The following is a 14815-nucleotide window of genomic DNA, read 5'->3' on the forward strand; positions in this document are numbered from 1 at the left end:
TCAGCATGGTTTTGTGTGAAGGAATTCGTGCTTCACAAATGATTGAGTTTTTTGAGGAAGTAACCAAGAAGATTGATGAGGGCAGAGCAATAGACATTGTTTACTTGGACTATAGTAAATCCTTTGATAAGATTTCTCATGGTCGACTAATTAGTAAAGTTAGATGATGTGGGATTCAGGGTGAGCTTGCAAATTGGATACAAAATTAGCTTAATGGCAGAAGACAGTGGTGGTGGAGGATTGGTTTTTGGACTGCTTGGCCTGTTACCAGCGGTGTTCTGAATGGATCGAAGCTGGGTTTACTTCTGTTTATCATTTATATAAATGATTTAGATCAGAATATAGAAGACATGGTTAATAAGTTTGCGGATGACACCAAAATTGGTGGTATAGTGGACACTGAAGAAGGTTACCTAAGGTTATCAAAGAGATCTTGATCAATTGGGTCAATGGGTTGAGGAGTGTCAGATGGAGTTTAATTTGGATAAATAAATGTGAGATATTGCATTTTGGAAACAGACAAGGGTAGATCTTATACAATTAAAAGTAGGGTCTTGGGTAGCATTGTAGAACGGAGAGACATGGAGGTTCAGGTACATAATCCTTTGAAGTTTCCATCACATGTAAGTAGGGTGCTTGAGAAGGCATTAGCACGTTTGCCTTCATTGCTCAGACCATTGAGTAAAGGAGTTGGGATGTCATGTTGAGATTGTCCAGGATGTTGGTGAAGCTTCTTCTGCAGGACTATGTCCAGTTCTAGTTGCCCTGCTATAGGTAGGATATTATTAAGCTGGAGAGGGTTCAGATGAAATTTACGGGATGTTGCCAGGAATGGAGGGTTTGAGTTATAAGAAAAGGCTGGATAGGCTAGGACTTTTTTCACTGGAGTGAAGGAGGTTGAGGAGTGACCTTATAGAGGTCTATAAAATCATGAAGGGTACAGGTAAGGTGACTGGCAGGCGTATTTTCCCTAGGGTTCAAGACTATGGGCACATTTTTAAGGTGAGAGGAGAAAGATTTAAAAAAGAAATGAGGGGCAATTTCTTTACTCAGAGTGATGTGTGTGTGGAATGAACGTCCAGAGGAAGTGGTCGATCTAGGTACAATTACAACATTTAAAAGATATCTGGATAAGTACATGAATATGAAATGTTCAGAGGGATACGGGCCAAGTGCAAGCTGTGGGGCAAGTTTAGTTTTGGATTATATTCAGCATGGACTGGTTGGCCCAAAGTGTCTGTTTCTATGACTCTTCATATGGGATTGGCTTTGCTCTGTGTTGGTTTGATAACATAATATTTTAATCTTCGCTATCAATGAGCGTGGGGAGCAGCTGCCTGCCAAATTGTTGGACAAGGTACCTCCATATGTATTTTTACAGAAATGAAACTGTCCTCAGAAAAGTATAAACTAGCAGTGACTTATCATTTTATTGGAGACAGAATATCCATGTTACTTTTCATATCCAAAGTAATAATCTAGTGTAGCAACTATTTAGTTCTAATTCTATTTGCAAAATTGGTTCTCTCTCAGGCCCAGGACCAACTGTTCGATGTTGCTGTGATTTCCAAGATGTTGGCAGTCCAAAATTCAGCTGATGATAAATTCCATCGTTGATTTGATTTTAAAATCTGTTCTGCTCTGAGAGACTTGTTTTTCATGATTTGTTTTCCCTTCTGTAATTTGGATTAGCACACCTATTGAGCACGCTCAGCCAGCTTCGTCAGCATCCAGCCCTGCCTATGCTGCTATGCCTGTTGCTTCAGCCAATCCGCCTGCTGTCGCTAACCTGATGGCATCGCCGATCTCACCACCTGCTGCTGCCAGTCAAGATCGTACTGCTGTGCCAGCCTCCCCTGCTCTGCAAAGGTATCGATTTTTTTCAAGAAAGATAGTTGCTCTATCCATTTAGTAATGACCTGGTTTGACAGGACCCACTTTGCCTCTTTGAGGGCAGACTCAACTGCTACTGCATCCTTGTCTGTTCCGTTTATGTGCAGGTATAACTGTGTCCTTAGCAGGCATTCTCTGTAATGTGGGAAATTACAATTGTAGACACCAGGTAGCATTGAGTCTCTCAGTATCAGGAGTCCTGCCAGAGGGCAAGAATCTGGGCATGATCCTGAGGAAATCTTAAGGGTCCTGTTCATGAACAATAAAACTTACACTGCATTACTGAAGAGGTGGAGTAATTTCAAGGGGTAGAAGACCCATGATGTTGGAGAGGAAAGAGCAACTTTTTATGTCTTTTAGTTGGTCCAGAACCACAGGTAAAGGAATGTTCTCGAAAGAGAGGGTGATATGTCTACTCTTCCTCCAAAGATGCATTGGGGGGTGGGGGAATTGGCGTAGATTGTAAACCATTACTCCAGTGACTGCAACCATCCCTCATTTCCTGGTCTCTCGGGAAATTAGATGGCTCTCCTACATAATCTAATTTACAGTAATGCACAGGATTGGAGTAGCCAACTGCCATCCCTGTGAGGTAACGGGTAGAAAAATGTAGGACTAATGGAGAGATGATGTTAGATATCACCTCACTTTAACTATTATACCTCAAACAAGTTAGGGAAATCCAATATGTCCAAAATACCCTGACTACAACTACCCATAATATTGCCCTGATTTCAGCTAATAATCTGAAGCCTTGAATTATCTGGTTTTTGGGGTTTCACATCACAGAATACTTTTGCATTCAACTGACAGAGCCTCCACGGCTGTCTCAGCAGACAGGTTTTCAAAAGGCCCATTGGTGAGTTTGGAATTCAATATCTACCTTTAATTTACTGCCCAAAGAAAGGTTAATACTGAAAACCTGTCTCACAGTTTGTTAGATGGAGTTATTAGGTAAAGGAATGTCAGTAATTATTCTCAAATGTCAGAGTGAGTTATGTTGCAAGGTGTGGCACCTGTAGGGATTTTAAGGAAGTGCTGGCAACCTAACAAACTCAGACATAAACACTGGCACATTTATACAGATATGTAGTCAAAAGGTGTGGCGCTGCAAAAGCACAGCAGGTCAGGCAGCATCCGAGGAGCAGGACAGTCAATGTTTCGGTCATAAGCCCTTCATCAGGAATGTGGAGGGGGCTGAGAGATAAATAGGAGGGTGGGGAGTTGGGGGTGGGGGAAAGATAGCTGAGAAGACGATAGGTCAATGCAGGTGTGGGATGATAGTGATAGGTCGGTAAAGAGGGTGAAGTGGATAGGTGGGAAGGAAGATGGAGAGGTAAGACAGTTCAAGAGGCTGGTGCTTAGTTGGAGGGTTGCATCTGGGATGAGGTTGGGTGACGGAAGATTAGGAAACTCATGAAGTCAGTGTTGATGCTGTGTGGTTGATGGATCCCAGGGCAGAAGATGAGGCTTTTTCCTCCAGTTGTCCGGTGGCTTGAATTTGACAGTGGAGCTGGTCCAGGACTTGCATGTTCTTGGAGGAGTGGGAAGGGGAGTTGAAGTGGTTGGTCACAGGGCGGTGGGTTTTTTGGTGCGTGTGTCCCAGGGTGTCCTGCCTTCCCAATGTAGAGAAGACCACATCGAGAGCAATGGATACTGTAGATGAGGTGTTTGGATATGAAGGAAAATCTCTTCTGGATGTGAAAAGATCCTTTGGGGACTAGGACACAGATGACAAGGGAGGTGTGGGCGCAGAAACCCACCCTCCAGATGGGGTACCGTCCCTTATTGCTGCAAGAGGTGTAAAACCTGCACCCACACTCCAAGTCTCCAAAGTTTTTTTTCACATCAGGCAGAGATTTTCCTGCGCATCCAAACACCTCATCTACTGTGTCCGTTGCTCTCGATGTAGTCTCCTCTACATCGGGGAGACAGGACGCCAACTCGTGGAATGTTTCAGGGAATATCTCTGGGACACATGCACCAAACAACCCCACTGCCCTGTGGCTGAACACTTCAACACCCCATCCCACTGCACCAAGGACATGCAAGTCCTGGGCTGCCTCCACCGCCAAATCCAAGCTACCTGACCACTAGAGAATGAACGCCTCATCTTCTGCCTTGGGACCCTTTAAGCACATGGCATCAACCTTGACTTCACTAGCTTCCTAATCCCCCCTCCCCTCACCTCATCCCAGATACAAATTCCAACTCAGTACCGCCCTCTTGAACTGTCCTATCTTCCTTCCCATCAATCAACTCAACCCTCCCCTCCAACCTATCACTATCACCCCCACCTCCACTTAATCGTCATCTCTGCTGCTCCTCTGATGTTGCCTGACCTGCTGTCCTTTTCCAGCGCCACACGTTTTGACTCTGATCTCCAGCATCTGCAGTCCTCACTTTCTTCCTCATATGCAAATGTATAAACACACATTCACACATACACAAACATTTCCTAGATTTTGAAATGACTGATGGCTTTCTTCATTGGGAAACTGAATTTGGGATTGAGTTAACCTGTCAATTATCTTTTAATTGACTATTTGGGATTGACCCTAAAGTAACCTTACAGTACTGATTGGTGAGAAGTAGAATTATCACTGGACTCTGAGACACTTCCACACACTAACCATATAAGTAAATAGCCCAACAGATGGATGGGGCCACTGGGACAGCAGTTATGAAGAAGGATCACTGGACCCCAAAACAGTAACTCTGATTTCTCTCTACAGATGCTGCCAGACCTGCTGAGCTCTTCCAGCAATTTCTGTTTTTCTTTGAGATGAATAGGGCTACTGGAGCTAGAGAAGCTGTGGGAAGTACATGTACATCCCATGCTCCATGCTAGTAAGATGCCATTTTCTAGTTGATGCTCATGTAAGGTCTCATGGTCTTGGCTGTTGTCATCCTGTATTTAAATTCCCTGAGGTTGTGAGGTGCACCATAGTTGGGACAAATAGACACTCTGTAAGGTAAAGAATGAATACTCTCAAGGATTTTTCAAATGGATATGTTTCCATTTTAAACAGAGGGGTTTCTGCATTTGTGAAACTTAACCCAGCTAACAAAAACCTGCCGCGTTTGTCATTGAGAAGTTCTACACGTATTTGTCTTTAATTTATTCACTATTAATACGACATTACATTCCATCGTGGAACTATAGAGGTTTACAGTTATAGCCCCTCAGGTCTGGGTCAGCTTTTGCTCAAATAATCCAAAACTAATCTCCTGCCTTACTTTTGGTGCATCTGCTTTGTATGTTTGACTGTTCATTCCATCACTTCTTCAATTATTCGCAATGGCAAAGCATTCCACACTCTAATAACTTGCTACAATGTGTTTATCTTAACATCCTCACTCTTTTAGTGACACTTTTAAGTTGATAAGTGACTCCCTAACAATGGAAATAACCTTTCATCGTTCATTCAGCAAAACCTTCCAGAAATTTAAATGGTCTATTAAATCTTGTTAACCTTCTCAACTCCAGTGGAAGAGTACCCCTGCCTTGTAATTTTAGATCTTCATCCTGGAATCATTTTGTTTAATCTATACAACTGAACTTTGGTCTTAACGTTCAATCTATAATGGGTATACTTTAATCCACAGTACTTCTAATGGTTGCCTAATATTTGCCCAGTGCAAATTTTAAATTATCTCCTTACACTTTCTTTATCAAAACTAACACACATAATGTTGGAGAAACTCAGGTCTAGCAGTATCTGTGAAAAGAGAAACAGTGAACATTTCAAGTCTGGTATGACTTTTCAAACTTTCTTTATATTACCCAAAATGCTATTTGGCAATTTTATAGATTTATCATCCATATACTTTTGTTTGCAGCCATGGGTTTCCAGTGCACCACACTCTACAACAACATGCATTTTTCCTACTTGTTATGAATTTTGCTGTGCTGTGGCTATCCACTCAGATTCATTTTGGAGCCTGCTTTTTTTTTGCCAAACTTGATTCCTTATATTTTCCAGCACAGTAGCAGCACTGAAAATCTATTGTGATATCCAAATCATGTGTATCTCTTTAATTATCCAGGAATGATCCAAGTTGTCATCAGACGAGGGTCATTTAGTTTGGTTTATAAACTACTTTATCCAAACAGTCATCAAAGAAAGTGGAATGTGGAGTAGGATAAAAATTGCTTTATACGATCAATTCAACTTATGCTTGCATGCTTAACGAATAACAAGTGAACACTAGTCCATTTAGTTGAATTTTTACTTAAAGAGAAATTGATTTACTTTGCTGTCTGTCTTCCCCACTGTTGCTTTTCTATCCTGTAGTTAAATGATAACAGAATTTAAAGAACAGGAACACACCCTTCATCCTGGCCTATGGTGGTATTTATACTTCTTACCAAACTCTAAAGAGCATTGTAGGAACACAAACTGTTATCCATTATAGTCTAAGTCTTTTAAGAGAATGTAATTTTTCCTCTGACTATAGTCAAACAAAACGTTTGTCGGATTGCTCCATGATTAATTGACTGATATGTTCCTACCTTGATTGTAAATATTTTCTAATTAACCTGTTCAGTTATGACAAAATTCTGGAGTAAATGGGACTTGAATCTAAGCCTTCTGGCCCAGAGGTAGGGAAACTACCACTGCATTACAGGGCCCCCTGCTCTGCTTGTACTGTTAGATTGAAAAATTTAAAGGTACAATATAGTTATAGACGATTTGACCCGATCAGTTTATATCACTGTCTACCCTCCACATGAGAAAATAATTCTAATCGTGTTTACCTGAATTGTTGTCTCATCCTTTTCATCACACCTTAGTTAACTCATCTATCTCATCTAATCTTGAATGCTGACAGTTTCCAGTTAAACCACAGACCCTGGAATTGAATTCCACAGCCTCAAAACTGTGTGGGTGAAAATACTTCTGCCTTCTGTTCAAAATCTGTTATATTTGTCACAACAACAGCACATTGTTTGAGAACCTTCAACTACTGAAAAACACTGTTCCTTTTTTGTCCATTTAGTCCTTTCAGAATTTTAATTAATTTATTATATTCTGTAATGTGCATTTTCCTTATTATAAAAGTAGACTTTTATTTATTCTATAAGATTTGTTCTTTCTTAAACCCAGAGACAACTTAGTCAATCTCATTGTACTAACACTGAAGCCTTATACTAACTGAGGTCTTATTCAGGTTTTACATTTTGGATTTTATAATCTACACCTTATGATAAAAGTAGAATTTCATTTGCTTTTTGACAGATCTGTCAATTTTTGTGAACCTGTAATTCTAATTCCTCTGCTTACTTCAACATCAAATCTACTTCCATTCAGACTAAAATAACAGCTTTTTTAAAATCAAAATATATAACTCTACACACTTGTTTTCCTTATACTGCTTTTAAAAGTGTACTGGATTATCAAGATTTGAGAAGATTTGTAGCTCAGGTTGAGGTTCTGGATGTAGGATTGCTCAATGTGCTGGAAAGTTCGGTTTCAGACATTTCGTCACCATACTAGGTAACATCATCTGGTGAAGCGCTGGTGGTATGGCCCACTTCTTATTTATGTGTTTAGGTTTCCTTTGGTTGGTGATGTCATTTCTTGTGGTGATGTTATTTCTGTTCTTTTTCTCAGGCGGTGGGAAATGGGATCCAAGTCAATGTGTTTGTTGATAGAATTCCGGTTAGAGTGCCCTGCTTCTAAGGATTCTCGCATGTGTCTCTGTTTGACTTGTCCTAGGATGGATGTGTTGTTCCAGTCGAAGTGGTGTCCTTCCTCATCTGTATGTAAAGATACTAGTGAGAGGGGGTCATGTCTTTTTGTGGCTAGTTGATATTCATGTATCCTGGTGGCTAGTTTTCTGCCTGTTTGTCCAATGTAGTATTTCTAAATAAATAAACACATAAACAAAAAATGGGCCACACCACCAATGTTTCACCTGGAGGCTCACTGATGATGTTACCGAATATGATGACAAAACGTCTGAAACTGAACCTTCTAGCTCAGTGAGCAAATCTACATCCAGTACTGGATTATGTTGAGTCAGATTTGTGTTATCAGAAGTTTGCCAATTTATGTGAGCACAGAGAATTAAGAGTGTTCTCAAGGTGTTGCCTAGTTGGGGAAAATTCATTTCCTATATGCCGACCAGCTGACAGACTTCACTGGATCTGTAATAATCTCTAAATATTTATGATCTTTGTCACTGTGGTGCTGTGATTGACACAGATAAAGGGAGAGAAGTTGCCATTACTTATACAGGTTAATATGACCATTTTTGCACCAACCAGAGGACCAGAAGCAGATGTCAGTATGTAACTGGAGCTCTGCGTAGAGGACTGGTGGAATTTTGTCATTTTCACACCGGTAAGATTAGCTATTTCAGTGGATTAGTGGGTTACACTGTACCTTAAAGACCGAAAGATCCCAACTTTGGCTCCTTATCTGTTAGCTGTTCTCAATAGGGACAACAGCTGGGATGCTGAAGCATGTGGAAATACTCCATTCTTGCTGCTGGTTGCCATTCACTGGATCCTATTAGAAGTGCTTAGATGTGACATTGTCCAGCTTTACCATCTTGACTAATGCATGAAAGATTGTCACATGGATCGAGTGTTGGAAGGTCTACGGAATGGAATTGCTCAGTGCCTTGATGATAGTGGAGGGAAGAGTAGAAAATGCAAAAACAATGCAGTAGAAGGTGCTTTTGATGCAAGTACAATATTGGCATGGTTTGGCAGTCATTTGAAAATGCATTGCTATGAGCCAACACTGCACTACAGGAGACTATGAGTAACTGTGAGAGTTCATTGTTGGTAAAGTATTCAAAAAAAAATTTTCAGTGTTTGTGTAAATTCTCAATTTATTTCCAGTAATCATTTTATCATTTAATCATTTTACAATCTTCAGTCATATCTTGTCTACTAGATTGCCCTGTGAAATTATTACAGGGATGGGTGATATCCTCCATTGTTTTCCTGTATTGCTGAGGCAAGAATGAATAAAAACGTGAGCATTAATTATTGGTTTTGGTGTACAAGCAGTTATATAACTCTATCGTATACAGGTGTGCTAAAATCCAGAGTAAGCATGTCTTTTCATTTATTGCTATTAGATTATGGATGCATAGAACCTGACATTCACAAAATTCCACCTCCATGAGGTGGTAATGTCATAAATTATTTTTAACTTATGTGCTTCTTAATTTAATATAGTTATTGTTTGTTAAAAAGTATTAAGTAACTGGGAACTATGATAAAACTGCCTGAGGAGGGGGGGCAGTAGCCTTGAAAGGGTGCATTTCATAAAAGGTTGTGCACTTGCAATATCAGCAGGCATTATCTGACTGATATTGAAATGAATTTTGCAAGATGTTTCAGCTAATCTGCCCACCCAGGTCCTGCCCATAATCTAATGCTGTTTTACAGTATTGCTGTAGTTTAATTGGTGTCTGCTAATGCAAGCTGTTGTGTTGAGCGTTGTGCATCTTTGTAGTGTTGATGCCTTTTCTCTGCTCTGTATTCTCTTCAGAATGGCTGCACCTTCCATTGCTTCACCCATGCAGCCTGGAATGCTTGCTGGGTCCAGGACTACATCCCTGGCTGCTGCCACTATAACTGCTGCTATCTCTGCGCAGACTAGGTATATCCATCTCCCTTCATCTACTTTCCATCTCTCTCTCTCTATTAACTAATGAAAACAATATTCTAGAAAAGATATCATGAACAATAAACACAGAAACCCAGAATATACTAGGCAGTAAATGACTTCAGCACTCTGTGGGCCACATTAATTAATCCCCCAAAGCCTTCCCCATTTCCTTCAAGTTGAAGCAAGTTTCTCTTCTTTGGTTATTGCAAAACATGGAAAAATCCCAGCTGGCAACTGCCAATCTAAATTTACAAGATTGCAAATAAAGATGGAAATTGAAGAAAATCATCCAAATGAGTTTTGTTGCAGTTATCTATAGGAAATATATTCAAAAAGGTGAGCTCTAAGCTATGGGGAAGAACTTGTTTGCAGTGATTGTTAGCATTTGCCAAGTTCTCAATGATGCTCCCATGTTTTTTGCTGTGTGGAAATATATTAACTATTAATTGTTCTCTAGCCTTCTTTTCAAAAGGAAATTAATACATTGGAGAGAAACGAAGGTGGGAAGTGACTTGAGACAGGTAATGATGTCTTGGTCAGGCAAGAGCAAATTTGGATAGGCAGGATTCTGCTCGTTCAGTGCTTCAGCTGGATAAGATGCTGAGCTGACATGATATGAGTACCCATGGTTTCAATGGTGAGGGTTGCTTGTACAGTTGATAGAGAGTTAGTTCACTGACTGCGGGTGGATGTGTTGTCTGATGGAATTAATCTTGATTTGAATATTTTTATGATACATAACTTCAGGAATGAGAAGTGCCACAATGGGACTGGGCTCAGTGTTGCAGTACAATTGATTATTGCAAACACAGTGGAACTTGTTTGATTGCTGAAACACTCCAGATTATAGAATATTAAAATCAGAAAAAACTGCAGATGCTGTAAATCAGAAACAAAAACAGAAGTTGCTGGAAAAGCTCAGCAGGTCTGTGAAGATAAATCAAAGTTAACGTTTCAGCTCTGGTGACCCTCAGAACTGATGGCAGCTCTGAAAATGTTGGTTTATTTGCAGAAGATAGGGTCGGGTAGGGGGCAAAGTGTAAATGATAGGTAGAGCCCAGAGAAAGAGAAGAATAGACAAAGGAATCAATGATGATCTGGCTGGGAGGGTGAATAGCTGTTAATGGTGACCATTAGTGGCTAAAATTCGGTGATATGTAATGGTCGGCTATGTGATAACAATGCCTGGTGTGTGTGTGGGGGAGTTTAGGTCTTAAAATTATTGAACTCAATATTGAGTCCAGAGGGCTGCATGGTCCCCAAGCAGAAAATGAGGTGTTCTTCCAGCTTGTGCTGACCTCTGCTGGAATACTGCAGCAAACCTGAGATAGACATGTTGGCCGGGGAACAGGGTGGTGTGTTAAAATGGCAACTGGAAGCTCAGGGTCTATTTTTGGGTGGAATGTAGATGTTCTGTGAAGCGGACACCTAGTCTGCACTTCATTTCCCCAGTGTAGAACAGACCACATTCTGAGCAGCAAATGCAGTAGTCTAGGTTGTGAGAATTGCAGGTAAAATGCTGCTTCACCTGGAAGGTAGATTTGGGCCCTTGGATACTGAGGAGGGAGGAGGTAAATGGGCAGGTGTTACACCTTCAGTGATTGCAGGTGAAGGTGCCGTAGGGCTATGAGGGGTGTTGGAGTGAAGGACCAGGGTGTCCCGGAGGGAATGATCCCTGCAGAAGGTGGACAAGGGAGAGGAGGGGAATATAAGTCTGGTGGTGGTATCTCACTGAAAGTTGTGCAATAGTGACTGATAATCTTCTGGATGTGGATGCAAGGACAAGGGGAACCCTATTGCTATTGCGGGACGGAAGAGAGGGGTTAAGGGCAGATATGTGGGAGATGGGTCAGATCCATTTGAGGGCCCTGTCGACAATATTACTGGTGAATTATTGGTTGAGGAACAAGGTGGACATTTTAGAGTCTCCCTTGTCAAAGTTTGCCTCATCGGAACATACACAACAGAGATGGAGGAACTGGGAGAATGGAATGGATTCTTTACAGGAAACAGGCTGCAAGGATATATAGTCCAGGTAGTTGTGGGAGTTGGTCGGTTTATCCCCAGAAATGGAAACCGAGATGTTGAGGAAGGGAAGGGAGGAGTCAAAGATAGACTAGGTGGAAGTGAGGGCAGGGTGGAAGTTCGAAACAAAATTGATAAACTTTTCCAATTCCGGATGAGAGAGGGAAGCAGCACAGATGATATCATTGATATATCAGAGAAAGAGTTGTGGGTGGGACCAGAATAGGACTGCAACAATGAATGTTCGACACCCTCCCACAAAGAGATAGCCATAACTGGGGCCCACACGAGTACCTATGTCCATCCTCTGACCTGAAGAAAATGAGAGGAATTAAATGAGAAATTATTGAGGCTGAGGACAAGTTTGGCCAAGTGGTGGTGGAGGGTGGTGGTGGTGGTAGTGGGCGGTGGTGGTGGTAGTGGGCGGGGATGGTTTAGGTCTTTGCTCCAGGAAAAAGCGGAGAGCCCTGAGACCATCCCCAGATACCAGTTTCCAATTTTAGCAAAGATTTGACACATTTGAAAGTGATCACTGTTGTGGGTGTTAATCATTAAACATAAATAATAAATAAATCTTGGGAAGTGAAATAATTCACACTAAGCAGTTATAATGCCATTGAATGTCAAGAGAAGATAGTACAATCACTACTTTTCTCTTCATCAACCTGAATCTAAATGTTATCTAAATCTTGATGTATGCAGGCAAGACTGCTTCATCATCAGAAAAATCTTGAAAACCGTGCAAACATTAGTACCACACACACACTTCTGACCTTAATGTGAGAGAAGATCATTGATGCATGGGTTGAATACAGTCTGATAACTCTTGCAGTGATGTCTTGGGGCTGATTAAATTTTCACCATCAAACACAAACACCCTCTTTTTTGCAAGGCACTTTAGTTCTGAGACAACTAGAATAGAATACAATGCATTGAATGGCAACCTCTTATGCAATTAACCTCTATGATTTTGTAGTCCCCCATGTCTTAGTAAGTCTCACAGAGAAAAGATGAATGGTAGAAAGGATGTAACCCTATAAATATAAGGGCTGATTGTTTGTCCAATTAATTGGATAATGTGGGTACAATGCTTCAGTCTGCCTTTTGTTTTATTTTTGTTTTTATTCATTCAGGGGATGTGGGCTTGGGTGGCCCAGCTTATATTGCCCATTGTTAATTGCCTTTCAGAAGCTGATGTTGACTGCCTTCTTAAACCACTGCAGTCCATTTGGTGTAAGTACATCCACAATGATGTTAGAAAGAGAATTCCAGGATTTTGATCCATTGACCATGAAGGAATGACAATATATTTCTAATTCAGGATGGTGAGTGGCTTGGAGGGAAACGTGCAGGTAATGGTGTTCCTATTTATCTGCTACACTTCTCCTTTTAGATGGTAGTGGATTTAGATGCCTTGGTGAATTTCTGCAGTGGATCTTGTAATTGTGTGTCAGTGGTAGAGGTAGTAAGTGTTTGTGGTTGTGGTGCCAATCAAACAGGCTGCTTTGTCCTGGCTGGTGTCAAGTTTCTTGAGTGTTGTTGGAACTGCACCCATCCAGGCAAAAGGAGAGCATTCTATTACACTCTTGAGTTGTGTCTTGTAGATGGTTGGCAGGCTTTGAAGAATGAAAAGGTGAGTACTCACTGCAGGACTCTTAGCCTCTGATCTGTTCTTGTACCCACAGTATTTATATGGCTAGTCCAGTTCAGTTTTTGGTCAATAGTAACCCCTAAGTTGTTGACAGTGGTGGTTCAACAACGGTAATGCCATTGAATGTCAAGACAGTACAGTTAGATGCTTTCTTGATGGAAATTGTCATTGTCTGTCACCTGTGTATTACTAGTTATTATTAGTCCAAGCCTGGACTTTGGCCAGGTCGTGCTGCATTTGGCCAAGGACTGCTTCAGTATCTGAGCAGTCACAGATGGTGCTAAACATAGGGCAATCATAGTGAATATTTCCACTTCTGACCTTATGATGGAGAGAATGTCATTGGTGAAGAAGCTGAAGATAGTGGACCCAGGTCACTGTCCTGAGGAGGTCCTGCAGAGACCACCTGGAACTGATATGATTACAACCACAATCATTTTCCTTTATACCAAGTTTGATTCCAACCAGCAGTGAGTTTTTTTCCTTGATTCCTATCGACTCCAGCTTTGCTAGAGTTCTCAGAATTATATCTGATCTGAGCATGTCTGAATGTTCCTTTTTCAGGATTACAGTGCATAACAATCACAAAAAAATGTAAAAATAACAATCAAAAGTGACTCCCCAAATCCAAAATAATTTGGGTTTTTCGGATCTGTTCAAACTGACTAAATGTAGTTTGTTTTGGATTCAGAAGTCGAATTATGATTTGATTTCAAGTTTTTTGTGACTTTGAAGTAGTTTTATTTTAAAAAATCAGAACAAATCTTGGGTCATATCATGGGAGAAGGTGTGGAAAATCCCATGGTGAGACGTCAGTGTGACACAACACTTCAGGTATTGCGTGATCAAAATCAGACATTAATTTTCTCAGTAAATTCTGACAACTTTAAATCTAAACCATTTCTTACATATTTTTAACAATACCTTAGAGGAAGAGGAGCCTGCATTCAAAATAATTCCAAATCTCTGGATTACATTTTTTTTCAAAGAGAATTAAAGGCATGTCAAAATATCTTAATTGTAGAACTTTTGATGAAGCATTAAGTCTCTTAGTAAAAGACACCACTAGAACAGAAAACTGGATACATGGAACAAATGACATAAACTAAGAAATGAAAGCAGAAATTTCTGGAAATACCTCTGCAGATCTGACACCATCCAAGAGGTAAAAGGAATAAACATTTGGAATGATGTACCTGCTGACTATTTCAAGCATTTTATGTTTTATTTCAGCTTTCCAGCGTTTGTAATTATTTTGCATTTGTATTGAGGTAAAGTGGCATCAGAATGGACTTACAACCTTGAGACTGTAAAAATAACTGAAAACTAAGGAAGGTTAAAGAGTTCCAAGGTTTGAGGGAGCAAAGTGTTAAGAGACTGAAGTATATAATGTACATCCCCTAGGCGAGATAACGCGTTGCTAAATTTGATTCCACGAGTCTTCATTTTGTTCAGTGTGAGGAAACATGCATTTGTATGCAAGTTTGTTCCCACAGTGAATTATCACTCTTGACTGTGCCTTACTAGAAAGAAGCCTTCCCCAACCTGAAGCTGAGGCTCAAGAAAGAGAAAGCCTCTAGTCTCCAAACATGACACTCCCTATGTGTCAAGC

The 14815-nt window shown here is 40.6% G+C and overlaps 1 protein-coding gene across 1 annotated transcript in view; it reads left to right on the forward strand.

Moving 5' to 3' along the window:
* ldb3a (LIM domain binding 3a) overlaps positions 1 to 14815 on the forward strand; it is a 196977-nt gene that overhangs the window by 134549 nt on the left and 47613 nt on the right. The window contains exons 13-14 of the mRNA XM_043678611.1: positions 1674 to 1869; positions 9408 to 9518. Of these exons, the coding sequence (XP_043534546.1) occupies positions 1674 to 1869; positions 9408 to 9518 (307 nt within the window). The remainder of the gene's footprint in view (positions 1 to 1673; positions 1870 to 9407; positions 9519 to 14815) is intronic.

The sequence above is a fragment of the Chiloscyllium plagiosum genome, chromosome 38 (genome assembly GCF_004010195.1).
Source record: "Chiloscyllium plagiosum isolate BGI_BamShark_2017 chromosome 38, ASM401019v2, whole genome shotgun sequence".
Classification (NCBI taxonomy): Eukaryota; Metazoa; Chordata; class Chondrichthyes; order Orectolobiformes; family Hemiscylliidae; genus Chiloscyllium; species Chiloscyllium plagiosum.